At 43.3% G+C, this 20,971-nt stretch overlaps 1 protein-coding gene across 1 annotated transcript in view; it reads right to left on the reverse strand.

The window, feature by feature from the left end:
- The window catches only part of Mthfd1l (methylenetetrahydrofolate dehydrogenase (NADP+ dependent) 1 like), a 189,341-nt gene that overhangs the window by 111,778 nt on the left and 56,592 nt on the right, over positions 1-20,971 (reverse strand). Inside the window, exons 15-20 of the mRNA XM_027939442.3 lie at positions 20,414-20,488; positions 19,117-19,219; positions 13,903-13,979; positions 10,054-10,194; positions 7,069-7,137; positions 690-801 (exon numbers count right to left, since the gene is read on the reverse strand). Coding sequence (XP_027795243.2) covers positions 690-801; positions 7,069-7,137; positions 10,054-10,194; positions 13,903-13,979; positions 19,117-19,219; positions 20,414-20,488 — 577 coding nt within the window. The remainder of the gene's footprint in view (positions 1-689; positions 802-7,068; positions 7,138-10,053; positions 10,195-13,902; positions 13,980-19,116; positions 19,220-20,413; positions 20,489-20,971) is intronic.

Raw genomic sequence — 20,971 nt, forward strand, 5'->3', positions numbered from 1 at the left:
ATGGTGGGGACTGGGGCTGGCACTGCCTGGGCAAACTATAGCAGGTGCCCCTTAAGGACAAAAAGTCTGCAGACCTCTTGGATCAAACTCCAAAGGCTACTGGTTGGGCATCTATCTCCTCGTTGTTAGGTCACAAAAACACACCAGGATTCCAGGAAAAGAGCAATTTCAATGTGTTGGTCCTACTGTTACTACAGTAGGTTCACAGTACACGCCATGAGGGCAGTGGCTAGGTCTGCTTTGCTTACCTCTGGATCCCAGCTCTGAGCAGCATGCTTTGTACCTGGTAGGTTCTCAACAAACATTTGTTGCATGGCTAAATAACCTCATTAAGTTTCTATCAAACTTTATAGGCTTATGGAAACTAAATGACATTATTTAGTCACCCATCTGACCCTATGAATTTGACAGAAATGGTAGTTAGCACCGTTTTTCGGAAGAGAAAATTCAGGCTCTGTGTCACTTACAATGTGCCTAAGGTCACTCACTTGACAAGCGTTAGAGCGTATATTCAAATGCATGCGTAGGAGACCTCAGAACCTACAGTTCAACCACGACATGATTTTACTATGTAGGCTTTTCCAACTCTGAGATCACTATGAAAAGTGGGTCTTCAAGGACAGATTTCCCAGTCGTTATCTTTCAACATCAACATTTTACAACAACAAAATTGAAAAGCAACGATTTACCTACGAATCCTTCTTCACCAACCAGTTTCAGGGCAATTTTGTCAGCTAACACTGAAGAGTTGCCGTGGGCGATGTTAGCAAAGGGGCCGGCATGCACAAACACAGGTGTCCCCTGCAGAGGAGAACAAGGTGAGACCCCCGAAGGCAAATGGAAGAAGGGAACCAAGATCAATTTGAGGAACACAAGGTGGGACGGACTGTTAGGTGCTTTAATGATTCAAGTCATTCTGTCTTTTTTTACATTGTTATCTTCAATGCACAAAATCTTTCAAAAATGAGTTACAACCCCGATTCACTCAAAAGACCAAATTTCTAATGTATTCTAGAACACAGTTACTCTACATTTAATGCTGAACCAGGGGCAGAAAGCTATAATACAGCCACTTCCTACTATAATTTTGATAAGCTAGTGTTAGCTGTCTCAGTGAACAGGAAATTAACAGTTTACCTTACTTCACACTGCTCTGCATCGTATTTTTTGAAAGAATAAAATAAAACTCTAATGAACTAAGAGACTTTTAAATTTTTTCCAGTTAAGAAATTAGTCAACTCAAGAGAAATCTAAAGTAAGCGTTAAAAAAAAAAAAAAAATCAATACAATTAATGAGTGGTGGGAATCACTGTAGGCCACCTACATAAAGATTAAGTTTAGGCTGCTTGTATTTTCATAGTAAAGTTGTTTTCTGATTTTTAAAAGTTCTGTTAAGCCTTTCTCACGGTTTAATCATCTATGTTCGAAACACAGTAACTACTAAGATAACTGAAGTAAAGAAAAATTGCACTCATAGTAAAAATGTCAGAGTAAAAAAGACAATAAAAAAGGGTTTCACCAAAAATTTTAGATTTTAATTATTTAAGACAAAATCTGTTAATATATTCATTTTAAATTATTTTATTTTCCTTTATTGATAAAGAATTTATCCTTGTGCATTAAAGTGTTCGGGTTTTACTCTGAGCCCAGCCAGGGCCCTGATGGTCTGTGCATATGATAGCTTCGCTCCACCTGTGAAAATACAGGCTGCCCCTCTGCTGACACCGGGGAAGGCAGGGAGCAATGTGGGAGGCTGGGGGCTGAGAGCCATGGAAAATTCCCATGAACCGCGACGGGCTGTTGGCAGAACACAGTTCAAAGCTGAGGACACTGAACAACAGCAGGAAGAAGGTTAGAGAGAGAAAAATCATCTCTGAGAATAAGAGAGAGTTCCTCAAAACCATTAAGTGATTCCCTATTTCTCTATTTTTCCTCATGATGTTCCCAGGAGGGAAAATGAGATAGGGCCCCAAGAAGCGCACAGCACCGTATGTGAAACAAAGCCAGGGCTATAAAACCCAGGTGTACAGGTTTATGGATAAGTATGTAGGCTTACTGCCGTCATCTCCACCTAATAATCCACAATTGCTCACTTCTATCTAGATAAACCTTTTTTTCTTTTCCTTTTCTCTTTTTTCTACTTTTTTTTTTTTTTTTATGTGTGGTACTGGGGATTGAACCCAGTAATATTCTACCACTGAGCTACCTCCCCAGCTCCTTTTATTTTTGAGACAGCATCTCGTTAAATTGCCTGTATTGGTCTTGAATTTGGGATCCTTGTGCCTCAGCCTCCTGAGGCTGGGGTTATAGTTGTGTGCCACTGTGCCCAGCTAGATAAGACCTTTAAGTGCTCTGAAAAATGCATTTTTATAAAGACCCAAAAGTCCCCATCACCTCCTATTCTTGCTGGTCTGAGTACATTGTTGCCTATGGTTAACTAGAGAAGTTGGCCAAATTTAATAAGGACAAGGTCACAGGCTCCATCCTTGGATGGGCAGCTGGCCTCCCTCTACAGACTGCAACCTCACCACAGCCATCTGTCTGAGAAGCACTAGGGCCCTGGTCTCCAGGGGACACAGGTGACAGGGTATGATCGAATCAGCATAAACATTGCTTTTCCTGGGACGACCACTCCAACCAGATCTAATACAACTTAAAGTAGGAAAGGACTTTTATACTGTCGAATCTTTCTTATTTTCTAAGTTACATAACTAATCTACAAAATTGCAAAAGCATTTTGTATTTAGAAATTTTATTTTTAATTGACAGCAGTTTTATGTCTTTATGGGGCACACTGTGATATTTTGATACACACAGTAGAACGATACTGCAGTTAGGCTTTGGAAAGTCCCCCAAAGGCCCATGGGTTAAAGGCTTGGTGTCCAACTTGGCACTCTAAGGGCCTACCAGAAGTTTACAGTCATGGGTAGAGTCTCCTTGAAGGGATTGTGGGACCCTGACCTCTTTCTCTCTGAGTTCTGACCATGAGGTGAGCAGCTCTGCTCTGCCCTGCACTCTCACCATGGTGTGCTGTCTCCCCAGAGGCCCCAAAACCAACAGGGCAAACTCACATCATGGACTGAAACCTCTAAAACTGTGAGCCAAACAGGGCTTTGGTCTTTATACATTGATCATCTCAGCTATTTCTCATAGTAATGAATAGCGAGCAAATATACTTTCTATGAAGCTAATCACATATCCATCACCTTACATATTTATCAGTGAGTACATATAAAACCTATTCTTTGGGCAACTTTGAAAAATATAATGCATTATTATGACCTATGGTCACCTTGCTGTGCAACACATCCTAAGAACTTATTCCTCCTGTCTGACTGGAACTTTGTAGAGTGTGGCCAAGATCTTCCCACTCCCTCTCACCCTCCAGCCCCTGAGAACCACCCTTCTATTCTCCACTTTGCAAAATCATGTTATAGTTTTGTATAAATAAATGTGGTTCTAGCTAGAAATTATAGAACCAGATAATGTGTGAGCACATGCAAGAAGAGGCTAACCTCTTCTTTGCATGAGAAACTAAAGGCCCAGAGAAGCTAAGGGAATTCTTCAAGGCCACACAGGGGATGGATGATTAAATCAAGACTCAGGCTCTGGTTCTGAAACTCCCAGTATGGGGACTGAATGAAAAAAATTATTAAAACAGCATTGTTAGACATTCATACTCAGGGATACATATACATTCAATGGTGGGTGTAGCTGTAAAACACAGTACTCTTGAGTTCAATTCAGGGTCTAAAACAAGCTATGTCTAATTCAAAGGTATAAAAATATTTTGAGTTCAGTATTTTGTTTTCTATAGAACACTTAGAAAAGTAAAACAGGAACTATCTTAGCTTTTCATGATGAAAAAACTATGAACTATCTCCATAACACACTTTCCAAACATTTTATGAGATTGACACTTCAAATAGTCGGCTGCTTACCAACTACTTATCTTCTGGCAACCTATGGAGAGGTGGCCCTTGATAAACTGCTAGGGGACTAACAATCAAGTGTGTTCAACAGGGAGTACTGGAGATTATCCCAACCACGTGGTGCTGGTTCTGTAGGATGCTGGAGTTAGGGGGTCATGGGGGCTTCCACCAAGATTAAAAAGGAAGGCCCGGGAGGCCAAAGTGTGGCAGGTTGCCATCGCTGCAGGCAGCCCCTGAGAGAGAGATGCACAAAGATGTGAGAAGGAAGACAAGCTGCGGTGGAGACCCCAAGATGAAGAGATGCCAGTGTAGAGGAACTTCTGCAGAGGAAAGTTGCCGAATCAAGCAGCAATAGGCCAAGAGAGAGGCCCTGCGGACTGCAACCAGCAAGGCCACAGAGACAGAGGTACACATGTCATTTGGAGGGACCATCATGCCATGTGCCCCAGATGCTAGACTTGGAGCTACAGGACTTGTTTGCCTGCCTGGGTTTTGCTCTAGCTTTGGCCCCATCCTTTCTTTCTATGCCCCTATTTCTCCCTTGTGGAATGCAAATGTTCACTGTGCGCCATGACACATGGGACATATGGAACTTGCTTTTGATCTTTACAGGGGAAAGCACCAAGAGTTTGCCTTGAGTCTCAGATGAGATGTTGGATTTGGACTTCTGGGCAATGCTGGGACTCTTGAGACTATGAGGACCCTTGGAAAGGGACTAAGTGCATTTTGCATTGTGAGACGGCCATGAGCTTTTGGGGGCCAGGGGCAGAATGTTATAGTATAGATATGAAGCATCCCCCAAAAGCTGATGAGTTAGACAATACAAGAAGGTTCAGAGGTGAAATGACTAGATTGTGAGCACTGTCACCTAACTGGTGGATTAATCTACTGACATGATTGACTGGGTGTAACTATAGGCAGATGGAGTGTAGCTGGGAAAGTAGGTCACTGGGGCTGTGCTTTGGGGGCTTATATTTTGTCCCTGGTAAGTGGAGCACTTTCTCCCGCCTCCTCCTGCCCTGCTTCCTGGTTGCCATGTCCTGAGCTGCTTCCATCCACAACGCCCTTCTGCTGTAATCTGCATGACCTCAGGTCCAAAGCCATGGAGTTGCTTGACCATGGACAGAACCTCTGAAATTGCGAGCCAAAATAAACTTTTCCTCCTCTAGTTGTTCATGTCAGGTCTTCTGATCACAGTGATGTGAAGCTGACTAAAACACTGGGAATCAAACGTCCTATTTTCTATTTAAGTTTGGAAGGCATTTTTCCCACCCAAGTGGGAAAAAGGTCCCATCTTTATAACTGTCCCTACAGGTCTGAAATTCCAGGTCCAGCAGATTCAGAACAAGAGTCAGGTCCTCAAAAGCTCAGGAATGGGCAGAGGAGCCAGAGAAGGAGTTAGAAGAAAAGCCAGTGAGAAGGTCCAGGAGTCAGAGAAATGGGTGCTTCAGAAGGAGGATGTGGGCAGCTGGGTCAAGCCTGGTGAGGGTCAGTTAAGAAAAGGACAGAGATAGGAAGACTTGGTCAGAAGGAGGGAGAGGCGACCTTGACAAATGCTGTGAGGGGAGGTGGAAGCTCCCATGTCAGATAAGACATGGACGTAAGGAATACGACTGCTCCAATCCTCTGCCCCTTAGCTGAGTGTGGATACAGGATTGCAGGACGCTCTGGGATGGTTTGCTAGGTTTTAAAACAGCCCACTCCAGGGCATGTGTGCACACTGGTGAGATGATCGGGAGAGAGGGAGGGAGGACTCAGGTGAGGTGGGGAGAGGCCTCAGCCCCTGCAGACCCTACTCTGCATTCATCCCAGGTGTCACTGAACAGGTGGGCAAGGAGGCACACAGGTGCACACCCCACAGCACCTGCCCCTTCATTCGCTCTGATGTTCCTTCTTCAGCCCTTGCCTCCAACTCACAGGCCGGGTGTCTACTCCAGGTCTCCTGTCTGCCTGCCCACCACGGCGGAGGCTCTGAGGGCAGGTACTCTGTACTGTTCCCTGATGTGTCCCAAGCACCTGCTAAGAACTGGTCCATGTTATGTGTTAAATAAATAGTTAGTCTTCACAGTACCCCTGTCTGTTTAGTTGTCGCGCCTGCCCCCATTTGCACTGGAAGAAAACAGGTTGAGATATTAAATAACTTGCCCCAGGTCACAGCTGCAAATGGCAGGGTGTCCATTCAAACTCAGCTTCATACCAGCTGAATGAATGGATGTGTTTCCATTGTGACCCCCAACATTCTTGCCCTCTGGTCACCTCCACCTCCCTTTTCCACTGCAGCTTGAAAACAAATACCCCATCTGCACCACTGATGAGGCAAATTTTCTCCCAACTCAAGCCTAGTGACATCTGCAGGGAGCCAGAAATCACCATGGTGGAAATTTTTACACCATGGCGACTGGCAAATGATACAGAGGAGAGATTTTTCTCCCCCAGAGGGCTGTCTGTGAAAATACTTACCCATACCACCAGGTTCCCCACCCCAAGCCCACCCTCGCACTTGTGTTCTGCTCAACCTGACCTGCATGCTGCCTTCTTATTTGGGTTCAAATCCTGGGGTCTAATTAGCTAGGAGGAAGGAATTAGACAATTGCTAAACCAGATGAGTGACTGGAAAACTAGATTCAAATAGACACTCTCATTATGAAAAAATTCAGTTTGGTAAAGACAGGACAAAAAATTCAGTTCAATATTTTTGTACAAGAGTTCAAAAGCCAAGCAAGCACAGCACACTTTCCTAGAAAACACTTCTTAGCATTTATAATTCTATGAGAAAAAATAAGCAAACCAACCACAAAATCAAAAACCCAGTGATTATGAAGGATTAAATTAAGGAAAGAAACCAAAGGCAAAACAGAAAACAACATGCCAATGCACCTGCGCAACCTATTGAAAATTAAGGCAGAGATCAGCTTCCCAAGTTTCCCTCTGATCCTTAAGCCAAGATTTGAATCATATCTAAGAATCTATAAATTCACTTTTATCTTTTTTTTTTTTTCCCAGTGATCAAGAAGTTCTTTGGATGCTCTTTGCCTGGCTCATAGTGGCTGGCCACGCTCACGTTCCACAGTGACATCCAGGCAGTCCAATTAAGGTAAATGCTATAAACAGTTCCCATGAAAAGAAAATCACTTACTTCCAGGGTCTGCATCAGATTTGGTTTTATTGCATCTTTCATCAAAACTGTCAAAGCACCTGTCACCCCCTACAGGAGAGAAAAAAAATCATTTAGATTACTGACAAAAGACCATCAGGCAATGTTGAATCTCTTGGCTGTTTCTCCTCAGCCTGCTTTCAAGGTGGGCATTCCTAGGCTGCCTTCACCCCTGGGCTGTGGGGGACACGGCACTGCGGCTTCTGTCCACCTCTCCCCGACCAGGGCCAAGAATGGGTGGCAGCCAACCCGAGATGTGAAGAGTGTGAGGACACAGGAGTCCTTGATCTTCCCAGACCCTCCTTGATGGCATTTAAGAGGCTTCCCATGCAAAAGACCTCTCAAGCCACCTCCAAGTGCTTTTTGGCGATTTAGGCATATTATGTTTTCATTACCAAAGGCTTCACTATTGCCTGAAGAAATAAGAAGTGAAGCCAGGCTATTACAGAGCGGGAACAGGAGAGGTCAAGGGAACTGGCTATGAGCCCAGGCTGGGGGCACCCTGTAAGCCCTGACCCATAGGAGGTGCCCCTGAAAGGCTCCTGGCTCACAGGTGAAGGGCTCCATGTGTGTTCCCTCTCTCTAGAGTGAAGCTGATGCCACCTTTACACAAAGAGACGCTGCTTCCTTCCACCCCTAGAAGCGTTCCCCCAGCCCCCTTTAGAAGGAAGGAAGCAAACCAGGGGTGAAGCCTGAGAATTAGCAGGGAAAGTGCCCAAGAATGTCACCGGTCTACAATTTTATTTTAAATGAAATGCTACCATTTATTTCTTTTTCCAGAAAAAAAAAAAAAAATCCCTTCTCTCCTTGCTAAAGACCCCGGACAGGATCGTGCTTTTTTCAACACACTGGTCAGCAGTTATGGGGTGAGGCAACCGCGTGAGCCAAGGCCTGTTGAAGTAGCTCTGAAGAAAAACAAAAAATAAGGTGCCACTCCTTGCTGGGCACAGCGCCAGAGAACACACAGCAGCACTTCACCACGTCCCCTGATATGACGCCGAGGTGCCAGAATCCAGAGAATCCGTACCACTCCAGAGTGCAGTACTTTCTCCCTCTGCTTCTCTCGCCAAACACATTGTTTCTCTCCTGTGTGATCAGTTTCTATTTTTATAATTATCGTTTAAGATTTATAAGAAGCCAATCCATTTTCTTCCTCACCGTGGAAATATATATCATAAGAAATGTAACCACCCACTATGAATACAGGAAGACGGCAAGGGCTCACAGACATTCGTCTTCTGTTTGGAACAGGCGGGAGAAGAGCAGGAGTTTGCCTGCGTTTGGTTCGCTATCCTGGCATGGACGTGACAGCCCCATCAATCCAGATCAAGAGACTAAGGGAGGAAGGGGGCTGACCCTTCTACTGGCCTTCTACAACCTGTGTCCATGGTAGGGAGAGCCTGGACATACTCTTCCAGGGTATCTCAGAATTAAAGATCTGGAAGAAACTTCAGTAGCTCCTAAACTCCACCTTCCATTTTCTACCTATGACCAAGGATCAAATGCTGGATGAAGCACAATTTAAAGAAATTAGGCACTTTTTGCAAAAGAGATACGCAAAAGAAATGTAAAAGGCTACGCTTTGGATTTGGTCTGAATCTGGGGTATTTTAGTGCTCTTGAAAATAAATTAAAGAAACACTATTTGAGGATTAAGATTCAAACTACTACTGACATATTTGTTATTACCCAAGATTAAAAAAATACAGAGAAATATATTTATACAGAAACTGGTTAGAGATGGTGAGCTTTTGGTAATTAAAAAAAAATGGCATTTTTTCAGCACCCTGAATTTGGGTTCCCTCTGTAAGTTTTCTACGACGTACTCCACGGGGCTGCTGATGCAAACACGTGTATTCTACCTGACAAGATCTACCAGATAAGTCACTCGGATTCATTTCTTCGAAAGTAGCCCCAAAATCATCAAAGCACTTTGGCAAGAGATTCAAATTACTCCCTAAGCCCTTGGAATTAATGAATAAAATATTACTTTGCCTGTCTCTTTCCACAACTCTTTTTCAAGAGTCAGTCTGTATTTGAAATTCCACGCGTCTGTGACTCCACATGTGGGGAAGCTTCAATGGACAAGAATGGCGTTGAATAGGCCTGGGCCATCCCCACGCCCTGGGAGACAGGCGCAGGCAATGAAACCGCTGCTGCACCGCTGGGGTTCACGTTAGCAGGGGAACAGGAGAAAGGAGATTGGGCAAACGGGAACAGGCAGGAGGAGTCAGCAGGGAGCCATGACACTATTAGAGCTTTACAGAAAGCGTCGCTCCACTCAGAAGAAAGGTCGGAAGAGTAAGGTTGAGCAAGCTGAGATGTGCTTTTAAAACATGAAACCCAAACCCAAGACACAACGTTAACAAGCTGGGGAGCAGGCTGGTGCCAGAATGTGCCGGTTTTAACTTTATCTTCCCTCTGCAGAACCACTTACTTCTGTGCCTTGGAAAGGTGATTTGCCCTCGATTTAAAAGGCAGGTACATTTTGTACATTTTTTATAAGCCCCCAACCGAAGGGGAATGACCGCACCCTACCCTAGGCAGAAGCAGGGATCAAGAGCTGCAAAAATGGAAGTAAATTTGATGTGTTTTGGTTGCAGCCAAGCAGTCACATGATAAATGCTCATGAGAGCACTGTGGAGCTGGGAAGCCAATAACCTGGGTGCAGAAGCTTTCTGCACCCCATCACACGAGGAAGAATCTCCATTCTTTTTTTGGGGAGATACAAGGGATTGAACTCAGGGGCACTCAACCACTGAGCCACATCTCCAGCCCTATTTTGTATTTTATTTAGAGACAGGGTCTCACTGAGATGCTAAGCGCCTTGCTGTTGCTGAGGCTGGCTTTGAACTCAGGATCCTCCTGCCTCAGCCTCCCGATCCGCTGGGATTACAGGTGGGGCCACTTTGCCCGGCCAGAATCTCCGTTGTTTGGATGGACAATGAGCTCTCTGAGTCATACTCACCAAGTCGTCTGTGGTCACGGGCTGCCCGTTTTTGTCACTGGCCACCACCATTCTCCCCAGCCTCTCCTTCATGTCCTTAAGGCTGTCAGTCAGGGCCAACACTGCCATGATCTCACTGGCCACCGCAATGTCAAACTGCGCCTAAATAGGCCAAAGCAAAGGTCGTGGTCAGCTGCAGAGCCATCAGGATGGCTGTGTCCACAGGGCATTGGACTTCAGCAAGTTGGAGGCCATCCTCAGTGGCCATGCTCACACATGTAGCAGTTTTCTGAGTGTGCAGAGTGCGCAAGGTCTTGTGCTTGGCGCATCTAGGGTAGCCTCCCTGGCATGACCGCGCTGTCACTGTACTATTGAGCCAGGATTTGGCTATGGGGACTGTTAGACCTGCTCACAGCACCATGTGTTTGGCTACTGTACTCAGACTTGAAATTAAGTTTTAAAGTCATTACCCATCTACCGTGTGTCTCCACCACCAGGCTGAAAGTGCTATGAAGGCAGGGGTCATACTGAAGGATTCACTCTGGCAGGACAATATGTGAAACCCAGTAGGTGCTCAATGCATGCTGACTGAATTAATGAACAGCTGACTAGCTACCTCCACTGTCTAGGAGGTTACATTTGTGTGTCCAGTAAAGAGATGAGGAACAGAAGGTAAAAGAAGAGGGTCCCTCTGGGTTGCTGCACAGGAGACTAGTTTCCCAGAGTCAGAGCTCAGCAGAGCTGTCAAAAGGTGGCACGGAGTTGACTGTAGCAGCAGCAAAGCCAGGGAGCAGTGTCTTTTCTGTGAAAAGTTCCTAGGACTTCCTGTTCCTCTGTCTTGGCTCCGACTCCAGGTTGTGTAAAGTCCAAGGGGAGCCAAAAGGGACCCAAGGAATGTGTGCCGCCCCCTCATGATTCCAACACGAAGAAAGTCTGGACAAAACCACATCATTGAGTTCCAGCTTAATTCTCTTCTTCCCAAGGGGACTGTGAGCCAGACAAGCGCAAGTTAACAGGGAGAAAATGGCCATGCCCTGGTGGGGCTGCCTTAGGAAGTCCTTTATTACCCATTTCCGCCACTGACAAGTGAGGAAATGAAGAAAATAAGGAGCTTTCTGGCTCCTTCCTGGTTAAGATTGCATTAGTCACTGACTCAGTGAAAAAAACATCACCTGAAAGTCAAATACAGCCATACTCAATTATTACTTTCTCAGTATAACAAATTCCAAATGCAAGTGATTTTTTTGTTGTATGAAATCTAGGACTCTATACCATTATATTATAAATCATGCATATAAGAAAATGAGTAAAATATTGATTTTCCTATATAAAACATGAGACTGTGAATCTCTTACAACATTAACTGTGTAAATAAGAGGAATTTGTAATATATATATAGTTTTTCATTTGTATGTTGCAATTTCAAAATTTTGCAACTTAAGCAATACCAAAATAATAATAATAAAAATAAAAGAAACAAATTGGGCCAGTTTAAATATTACTATTCACTTTACTAATTGTACCATGCACATTGTACAGAATGGGTGCTATACATATTATTTTCACTATAGCTTATTTAGGATTATGTAACACTGTAAACACCCTACATGTCCACCAAGAGAGAACTGGATGAATCAATTATGGTACACTTATGAGATGAGATGTTGTATAACCATTAAAAATGATGATGTAGCCATGTGCAGTGGCACATGTCTGTGATCTTGGTGGCTCAGGATGCTGAGGCAGGAGGATTGCAAGTTTGAGGCCAGCCTCAGCAACTTAGTGAGACCCTGTCTCAAGATAAAAAACAAAAAGGGCTGGAGATGTGGCTCAGTGGTTGGTGCTGGTACCAAAAATAAAAAGATGACATAGGTCTACCTTTATTGACATAAGATAGTCTCCATAGCCTATGGTTTTAAAAAATGTAGCTAATCTTTTAAATGATTCTTTTTTTGCTTTAAAGTATACCTAAAGCAATATGAGATATAATCTTGAGCAAGTCAGTTAACAACCTCACTTTTTTTTTTTTTTTACTGGTAAGTCAGATTTATAAATTGAATGTGCTGAAGTACGTAGGAGCCTGTCAATATCAGTCACACAGTACACACATCACAGTCACTGTTCATCTTCCACCTCTCCCCAGCCTAAGCAAACAAGAGGAAAGTTGCAGAACAAAGGATAAAGACCCTTGTTGCTGCTCCCTTCTTTCCTAATCCTGTTTTCAGAGGCCATGAGTGCCAGGGTTCATCTTTCCACTTTCCATTTTCATAATAATTCATAGTAATAATAATTTAATAATAAATGTCCTACTGTATAATAAATTTAATAATAATTTAATAGCAGTAAATGTCCCACTGATGGACATTGGGGATGTTTCAAATTTTCATCAGTACAAATGAGGCTTCAATTTATATCCTTAAGAGTTTGTTTTTATCTTTGTTTCTTTTTCTTTCTTATATTTCTTCTCTTTCTCTTCCAAAATAATTTTCGTCATTAAGTGGTAAGTGTTGGATCATTTCAAATCTTAATACTAATGATTTTCCAAAAAGGCTTTGCCAACTTCTTCTGTCCCTGACACTATACAAAGTCTCTGTTTCCTTGCAACCTCATTAACACTTAGTATTGACTATGCATGTTTTGGTCAGCTAGCAGTGTGTAGCACTTCACTGTTCTCATTTGCAGTTTTACATGCTGGCATTTTTCTCCTGTATCTGCATTGTATTTATGTGTTTAGAAAAACGTATCGAACACCTGCTATTACTGCTGTGTAACCAAGTTCTGTCCCAAGCGAAGGGAATATGGCCATGAATACCAAAGGCAAAGCCCCTGTCCTCATGAAACTCCCACTGGAGCAGGAGAGGCTGAGAAAAACATGATAAGCAGATGTGTGTTGAAGTCTAGCAGGGAAGGAGAGAGGGGCCTGGGGATTTGCATAGGTGGCCAGGGAAGACCTGACTGTAAGAACAGAATTTGCCTTTTGCCGCCAGATGCTTTTTTGGTTTGGCACATGGATCTTTGCCAGGTGTGTTATGAAAATCTCCTCCCAGGCCTTTACTGTCATCATTTAATGTTTTTATATGTGTCACTTTTTTATGTTGGAGATTTTCGTTTTAATTTTTAATCATGTCAAAATTATCTCTTATCATTTCTGCATCTTGTGTCAGCAATGGTTTTTTATCTGCAGAACTGAAGATGTCTAACTGTTTGAAATCTGTCTGTGTCCAAGTTCTGGGACTTGGAGGAGGAAGGCAAATGCATGGGCTTAGTTTGTCTTCTTGATCCAATCCCCATATTCACTTTTCTATTATTTCAAAAGGTCCCAAAGCCTATTTGGTACGAGGACTTGTTATTACAATAAAAGTTACTTCCCTCCTCCACACTAATACAGACTTAATATGTAAAGACAATAAACCTGAAACTATCCAAAAATATGAGGTTTATTATAAAAAAAAAATCAGAGGCCTGCTGCACCTGGCTAAGAAATTATGAAATGAATTCCTATTCCCAAAGTGCCGCTGACCCACTCAGAGACCCATTAAAAGGAGGGCAGACGTCATCACTTCTCTTCTATACTCTCTGTGGAAGAAAGCCATCTCCTTTGAAAAACTCAGTGCTGTTAAGCCCAATGACTAGCTGTTGTTCTTTGGTTTATGAAACTCAAGTGTCTGAGATTTTTATTCTTCTGTGGTGATGCAGATGCATCACCTGCCCCCAAGCTCTCTCAGTCCTGCACCCTGAAGAAGCAGGAGAGCCCCTGCCACCACAGGGGGGTGGACGAGAAGGGAAGGGAAGAGGCAAAAAAGCAGAGAGGGAGGGAATCAATGTAAGTGACCCAAACAGGGCCACTTCCGGGAAGACAGCGCCACCTACCTGCCGGGAATATCCCTTCTCCGTGCTGGCCTGCCCAATGGTTATTTTTCGCAGAAATCGGTCATTGGTATCCAATACTGAAAGACAACAGATTACTTGTTCTATCAACAGGTGTGGACTGGGCGCCTAGGGTGATGCTAAGCAAGTGGCAGGAAGGGAGATCAAATGAACAAGACATGTCTGCAAGTGGTATAGCCTGAAGAAGATAAAGGAGGTGATAGGAAGAGGTGGGGTGGGCTTGGACACCCTTTCTGATTAGATAGCAAGGCAAAGCTCAGAGCATAAGCCAGACCCAGAAGGGTGCATGCGGTATGACTGCACCTATCTGGGACAGCCAGAGAGGGAGATTCATGGAGACCCAGCACAGAACTGCTCCCAGGGCAGAGTGGAGTTGTTATTTAATGGGTACAGAGTTTCCGTGAAGGATGACGTTCAGAGTGCACTCGGTGTCATCACTGGGGATTTATTTGATGCCACGAAGTGTATAGCGAAGACGGTAACACAATTTACTAAATGTATAACATGCACGGACAAAAATGGTGACAGAAATTACGTAGGTGTACTCGGAACTTGAAGCATCTGCAGGATGAAGAATGTTGATCTTTCTTGACACATAAAGCACCAGGGAGGCTCCTGCCCGGCCTGCCTTTGATGTTCCCTGAGCCGGCTGCCACTGTTTTGTCTGTCTCTCACACACTATAACTCACACTACGGCACATATTAACCTCCTTTGTGATTTTTAAAGATATAAGCAGAGCATTTAAAAATGAAAGGACTACTTCTCAATCTTATCTCTAGCTCATACTTTTATTCCCAAGACGCACAGCACAGTTGTCTAAAGTAAAAACATCTTTCCCGATGTGCAGCTATGCAATGTTGGCACCAGACTGAAGCGATCTCCTTACTGAATTTATTTAAAGTCAACATGGAAATTCAGCTGTTCTTTGTTTAGTAAAGAGAAAACAAGCAAAAGGTTAGTAAGACCAACTATGAATGGTGGCATCCAAAGTCTGTGCTTTTTACATGGTAGATGAGGGCATCTCACAATCCACCACGACTCTGATAAACAGGGAAAGGTATGAAAGCATCATTGATACCAGAAAGAAACATGAAGGTTCAACCCACAGGAAAGACAGAGAGCCGACAGCAGCCGCCCTAAATTGACAATACATAATTCCTGGCCTCTAAATGAGAGAGGTGCAGGTGGAATAAGGAACATATTCATTCCTTCCTGGAGCAGGCAGTGAGAGCCTATTCTGTGCCCAGTCCTGTGCTGGCTGTCCAGGGGCCCAAAAGTGCAGAAGATGTCATCCTGATGGATGGAGCTTCCTACAGGGGAGATATGGACAGCACCAGGAGAGTGTGGAAGGACGGGGGTGGGACCACGGGACGGCTTTGTTGTTTCATTCTTTGCTCTGTCGGTCCTTGAGCCCTTCAGTGGCTAACTCTGATTTGTCCTGTGCTCTCCACCTGGGATAGGTCCACTGTTTTGACTTCCTGGGAAAGTAGAGCATCGACTCCCTACCATGGCACTGGGGCAGTGTTGGGGACCAGAAATTTGAGGTGGACTCACAGAGGATGATGGAGGCTGGTGGGCTTCAGGCACGATTGGGAGATGGGCACGTGAGGGAGATGGGGGAGGACGTAAGCCTGTGACACTCCCCTGGGGGAGCATGGGTGCTCAAAGACGCAGGGGCTCCGACCTGCCCAACTGTGCAAAGTCCTGCTCTTGGTCCTCTGGGAGCAACAGTAGCTCAATATCGACATTTTCTTCTATGTTATATGTTTCTAGAAAAGTGTATGATTTCTGATTCCAACCTGTCCCTGGGCACATGAGACCTAATAAGTTTCTGTACCAGGCACAGGATGAAACAATCAGCATTTGTAGCCAGGTTGACAGGAAGGGGTGACCACTAATTGGTTTGACATCCATTTCACCTGAGGTGTTTCTCCATCTCTACTAAGGACCTAGCGTCCCCTCCAGTTATCCAAAGTAGCTACTCTATCACAAGGATTACCCTAGTTCCAGATGGAAGCCAGAAAACCCTACTAGTAATGTCCTCAATTCACATGTGAGAGTCCTATTTCTCATTTTAATTTATGATGACCAGAACGAAACTACTTATCGAATGTCAGTTCAAATTCCTCTCACTCACATGGCTTGTCCATTGCAATACAGTTTTCTTCATTTAGTGCCTTGAACAGGAAAATAATTTTAGTGTTTTTTTTTTTTTTTGGAATAATTTTTTAAAGTTGTCACTTCCATGAAAATCAATCTGTAACCACAGAACACTTCAGCCCCGCCTTCCTTCTCAGAGAGAATCCAATCACGTCCTGGCCCTAGGTGTAAGGGGTGATGTGGCTTCTCTCTTCAACACCATAGCTGAGCCACTATTTCTGATGTCTGCCTTGGTTGGAGCCCCAAAGCAGCTGTGTAGAAAAATTTCTCTTGGCATATCCACACTCCTGGTTCAAAATATACTAATTTCCATCCGTATGATTTTTCTCTCACCAGTGAATTTCCCAAAAAGTTTTTTACACATTTAAACATAATGGCATTTTAACAATTAATCTTCCTAGTTATATATATATATATATTTTTTTTCCCAAACAAGAAGGCTGCTCAATAAAATCCTGTTAAAAATGCTATTGGTCTCTTTGAGAGGCCCTGGGTTTGATGCCCAATACTGTGAAAAATAAAAAATAAGAAATAAAGTAAAGTGACCATGAAACCAAAGGCTAACAAAGTAGAAAATGTTTATGCCGTGAATGAAATTAGTTGAATATAAAATCTATATACCTAGATTATAACAGAAGTATATACAAAAAAACAGATGCACCTCTGGGCATGGTGGTGCAGGCCTGTAATACCAACTTGGGAGGCTGAGGCAGGAGAATTGCAAGTTCAAAGCCAGCCTCAGCAAATTAGCAAGGCCCTAAGCAACTTAGGAGATGCTGCCTCAAATTAAAAAAAAAAGGGGGGGGGGGGTTGTGCTGCGGATGTGGCTCAATGACAGAGCACTCCTGGGTTCAATCCTTGGTACCAAAATAACAAAACAAAATCAAAACCAAAAAAAAAAAAACAACAAACATGCACCAATAATTACAAGTAGCAGTGCTATTCATCCTAGTGATGTTTCTTATTCATTTGGCAATTTTCAAAATCTCTGTAATGTTATTCTTTTAAAATGAGAAATAAATCATTAATAGTTTCCAAGGATATTTTAAGTTAGTTTGGGAGACAAAGACCCCAGAAAAGCTGCCTGATACAACCACAGTGTTTTCCGATGCCCATTTGAACGGTGCTTTCAAGTTTGCAAAGCACACGCACATTTCCATGATGCCTCTCTATGCGGAGGCTGGTGTCACCACATGTGGAGCATCTCTAATCCCAAAACCCATGATGCTCCAAAATCTGCAAGTGTTTGAGTGTCACCATGAAACCACAGGTAGAAAATTCCTCACCATGACATGTGTTTCATGTGCTAGATTGTTTAAAATATTTTATAGAATGACCTTCAAACTATGTGTGTGTGGTATCTACGGAACACAAATGAATGTCTTCTTCAGACACGGGTCCCATCTCCAATATACTTCATTATATTTATGCAAATATTATTTAAAAACTCTGAAATCTAAAACCCTCTGCTTCAGGGACTGCAGATAAGAGGTACTCAAGTTGCATTCTATTTTAAAGATGAGAAAACTGAGTGAGTGGGTCGTATGCTTGAAGATATGCAGTTCACACTGGGCAGAGCCAAGGCTGGGTGGGTCTCTGGTATCTCTCACTTTGGGGTCTATGGGAAAACACTCAGTTCTTACTGGCCTGGCTCGTGGACCCCCCGGAGCACAGCTTCATGATGGTGTGAGACCTGGGCTGGATTTGGAAGGCCAGGGAGATGGGGTGGGGATGCCTGAGCAAGGGTTGGCAAAAGGACAAGGGCAGACCCTCCTCACTATAGAGCAGAAAGGAACAAAGGGCATGGAGCCATTCTGTGGCAGTCCTGTCCTGAAGGCCCAACTGTGCACCAGGGACTTTATAACATGGGGTGGTAGGAGCCACTGGAGGCTTCTGCTCTGGAAGTGAGAGGTTAGTGTCTCTGTCAATATGAACCTATGGAACTAGGGGATAGAACTGGAGAAAGATGATGTATTAGCAGGTAACTGTCTGTCGGAAATTGGGCGTTTGATAAATATGTTGTGAAAGTGGTTAGGAACAGTAAAAATGGAGGACGGGTCTGAGGAGGACAATCCAAGAAGGACCAGGAATGCATGCCTGCCAATGTGTCTGCAGTCCCAAGGGACCAACAGGTATGACTGTCACCTTCCTGGGAATATATACAGCCGATCGTCTTCATTTCCATCTCCAAGAACCTGGGGCACAGGACACATGTCACTTGTTCAACTCAAGGTCATGCAGTGGGGATGAGGGGAAAGGGACAGTGAGAGGGTGGAGAAACATATCCGAGACCCTGACTCAGTGTTTAGTGCTTTTCCCCACTAGCCTACCCCACAGTGACCATCCAGATACAGGGGCAGAGTGGGAGCAGGGAGGACATCACAGCTGAAATGGAGAGGGAGGCAGGGAGGCCAGGAGGCAGCCCCCGAAGTCCACCTGTCCTGTGTTTGAAGCATCAGAGGGAGACCTGGCAAATGGTGGAAAGGACCTAGCAGATGATGTGATTCTGTAATCTGTATACGGGGTAAAAATGGGAGTTCATAACCCACTTGAATCTAATGTATGAAATATGATATGTCAAGAGCTTTGTAATGTTTTGAACAACCAATAAAAAATAAATAAATAAATAAATAAATCAGATGAAAATACAAATTAGAGTTGCTTAGAGAGGGTGACAAAGAAGTGAAGGGACACGTAAGGAGAGACGTGGCTTTAATTTTTTTTTTTTTTTTTAAATCAGAGACAGAGGCCAAGGAGGAGAGAGACAGAAGAGAAAATTAATTCCCCTTGTAAATTTTGAAGGGTGGGAGTGGATGGGATTAAGCCCAGACAGCAGGTGGATTAAGTAGGAGGAAGAGGAGGGAAGATGGAGGGAAAATAATAGTAAGGGAAATAAACGGTGGAATTAGGAAGCCCAGGCAGGAAGACGATGGGAAGAAATAAAAATGTGCATTAATGATATTAATCAAAGAGTTTCCGCTGAAGCATATTCTCCCCACCTGCCTTCAAAACTCTGCTGTGTCCCCAGCTCCTACCTCTCTGCCACGTGATGGTACTGGGGTCGATGTTGAGACGGGCGAATTTACTCACTTCCTCTTCCGTCAGTGTGCCTGGGTCAGTCTTATTTATCCCCAGTTTCTAATGATTAAGAGGAAAAGACGTGATAAGTTCAAGAGGAATAGAAAGCATAAGGCCATGCCTCTTGCTTTATTCTCTCCATGCTAAGCCTTTTAAAAAACTAAACTTTGAGTAAATTGTAGGTTAGGCCAAATCATACAAATAAATGCCTGAGGTCAAATATCTTTTCCAGCTCAAGGCACCGAAAATCTGTATTACACCTTTCAAAGACAGATCTGAAAACAGAGCAAAGTAGGCCATTCACCGTGAACTCTTGGGCTGCTCTATGAGGCCACCACCTACCAAGCTCTGAAAGGACACAGACTGCTATCCCCATAACACATGCTTTAATTGTTCTTTCCAAATGCATAAAACCAAAAGCTAATGTTTACGTTGAGGATTCAAAACAAGTTATTTCTAATTCACTAATAAAAAATTTCAAAATTTTAATGCACCTATTTTCTGCAAAGAAAATATCCTAAGAAAGTGGCTTTTAATGAAGAAGTATGTATGCATACATTATAAAAAAAAGAATCCCAGAAACAGTGTACATGTTATAGCTGCTGAGGATGGAATTGCTCGCAACTCTCAACAGAGTGAACAAGCAAGGCAGGGAATTTTAAGAAACATTTAATACCAACCAGTGCGATGGATTATACCATGAAGGGTTATTTTTTAGTTTGGACGGAGAACGAGGGGAAGCCATGTAAGGAGCAGCAGAGGGGCAGCTAACAGCATTAGGAATAAAATACCATGGAGGAGAATTAAGATGGCTTTCTCAAGTGCAAGTGGAATGTTTTGCTGCAACAAAACCTGAGAGAGATGAATTTTCAAAGCTATCTTGTCATTTCATAGACACTGACATATTTTACGAAAATACTTCTCTTTCAAAAGAGAAGAAAGCATCAAAATGCAGTTTGTTAGTGTGACTCATAGGGTCCTTGTAGATTAGTGAAGTGGTCGTCTCACTTTACATGTGAAAAAACTGAGTCCTAAAAATACACTCGTTCACCTGGTTTGTGGTGCAGGATCCAGGTTTCAGGCTTCTAATTCTGCACTCTGTCTGCTATATTGTTCAGTCTCTTTAGAGTGTAATACCCAAAAGAGTATCTGGAAACCAAAATTGAGTCAAGTTCAACATTTCTGGCTTTGGCAATCCTTCTGATGTGTTTCTAGGATATTTTCTTTTTAAACAACCACTAACTGGAAACCTACCTTCAGCCGAGCAAGTTGAATTTCTGAAAATTCTCTGACACCATTCACTGAAGGGACCAGACGGTTATAAAGAGCCTAAAAAATAAACCAACAAACACAACTCCACAAAGTTTAAGGGTGGACTATGCACTTGGGCATTTCATAGGCTATGACAAAGTTCATGACAGTTATAACCAAACTATTTAGATTAAAGGTCCAATTAAAATTTGGGGACTAACATAAATCATAGAGACTTAGAAAATTCTGTTATTTTAATAAAAATTGACTAAATTTGAAATAACATACATTGCAAATAGCTTGTATAAACATAGCAAATAGCTCTTGATCTATAGCCTATGACTATCATATTAATATTTATCTGGATTGTGTTCCAAGGATACACCAGGGAATCACTTTACTTGAAGAAAGTCAGGACCTTTCTTGTAAAACATGCCAAAAAGCACCCCACTAATCCTTGCCCTATGTCCCTGAGGATTTAGGACCTGGTACCTGGTCTCTTTCAGGTGTGTATTCAGCTTTTGGACTGCACGTATGTGAAGCCCAGGAAGAGTCTCTGAC

The sequence above is a fragment of the Marmota flaviventris genome, chromosome 6 (assembly GCF_047511675.1).
Source record: "Marmota flaviventris isolate mMarFla1 chromosome 6, mMarFla1.hap1, whole genome shotgun sequence".
Lineage (NCBI taxonomy): Eukaryota > Metazoa > Chordata > Mammalia > Rodentia > Sciuridae > Marmota > Marmota flaviventris.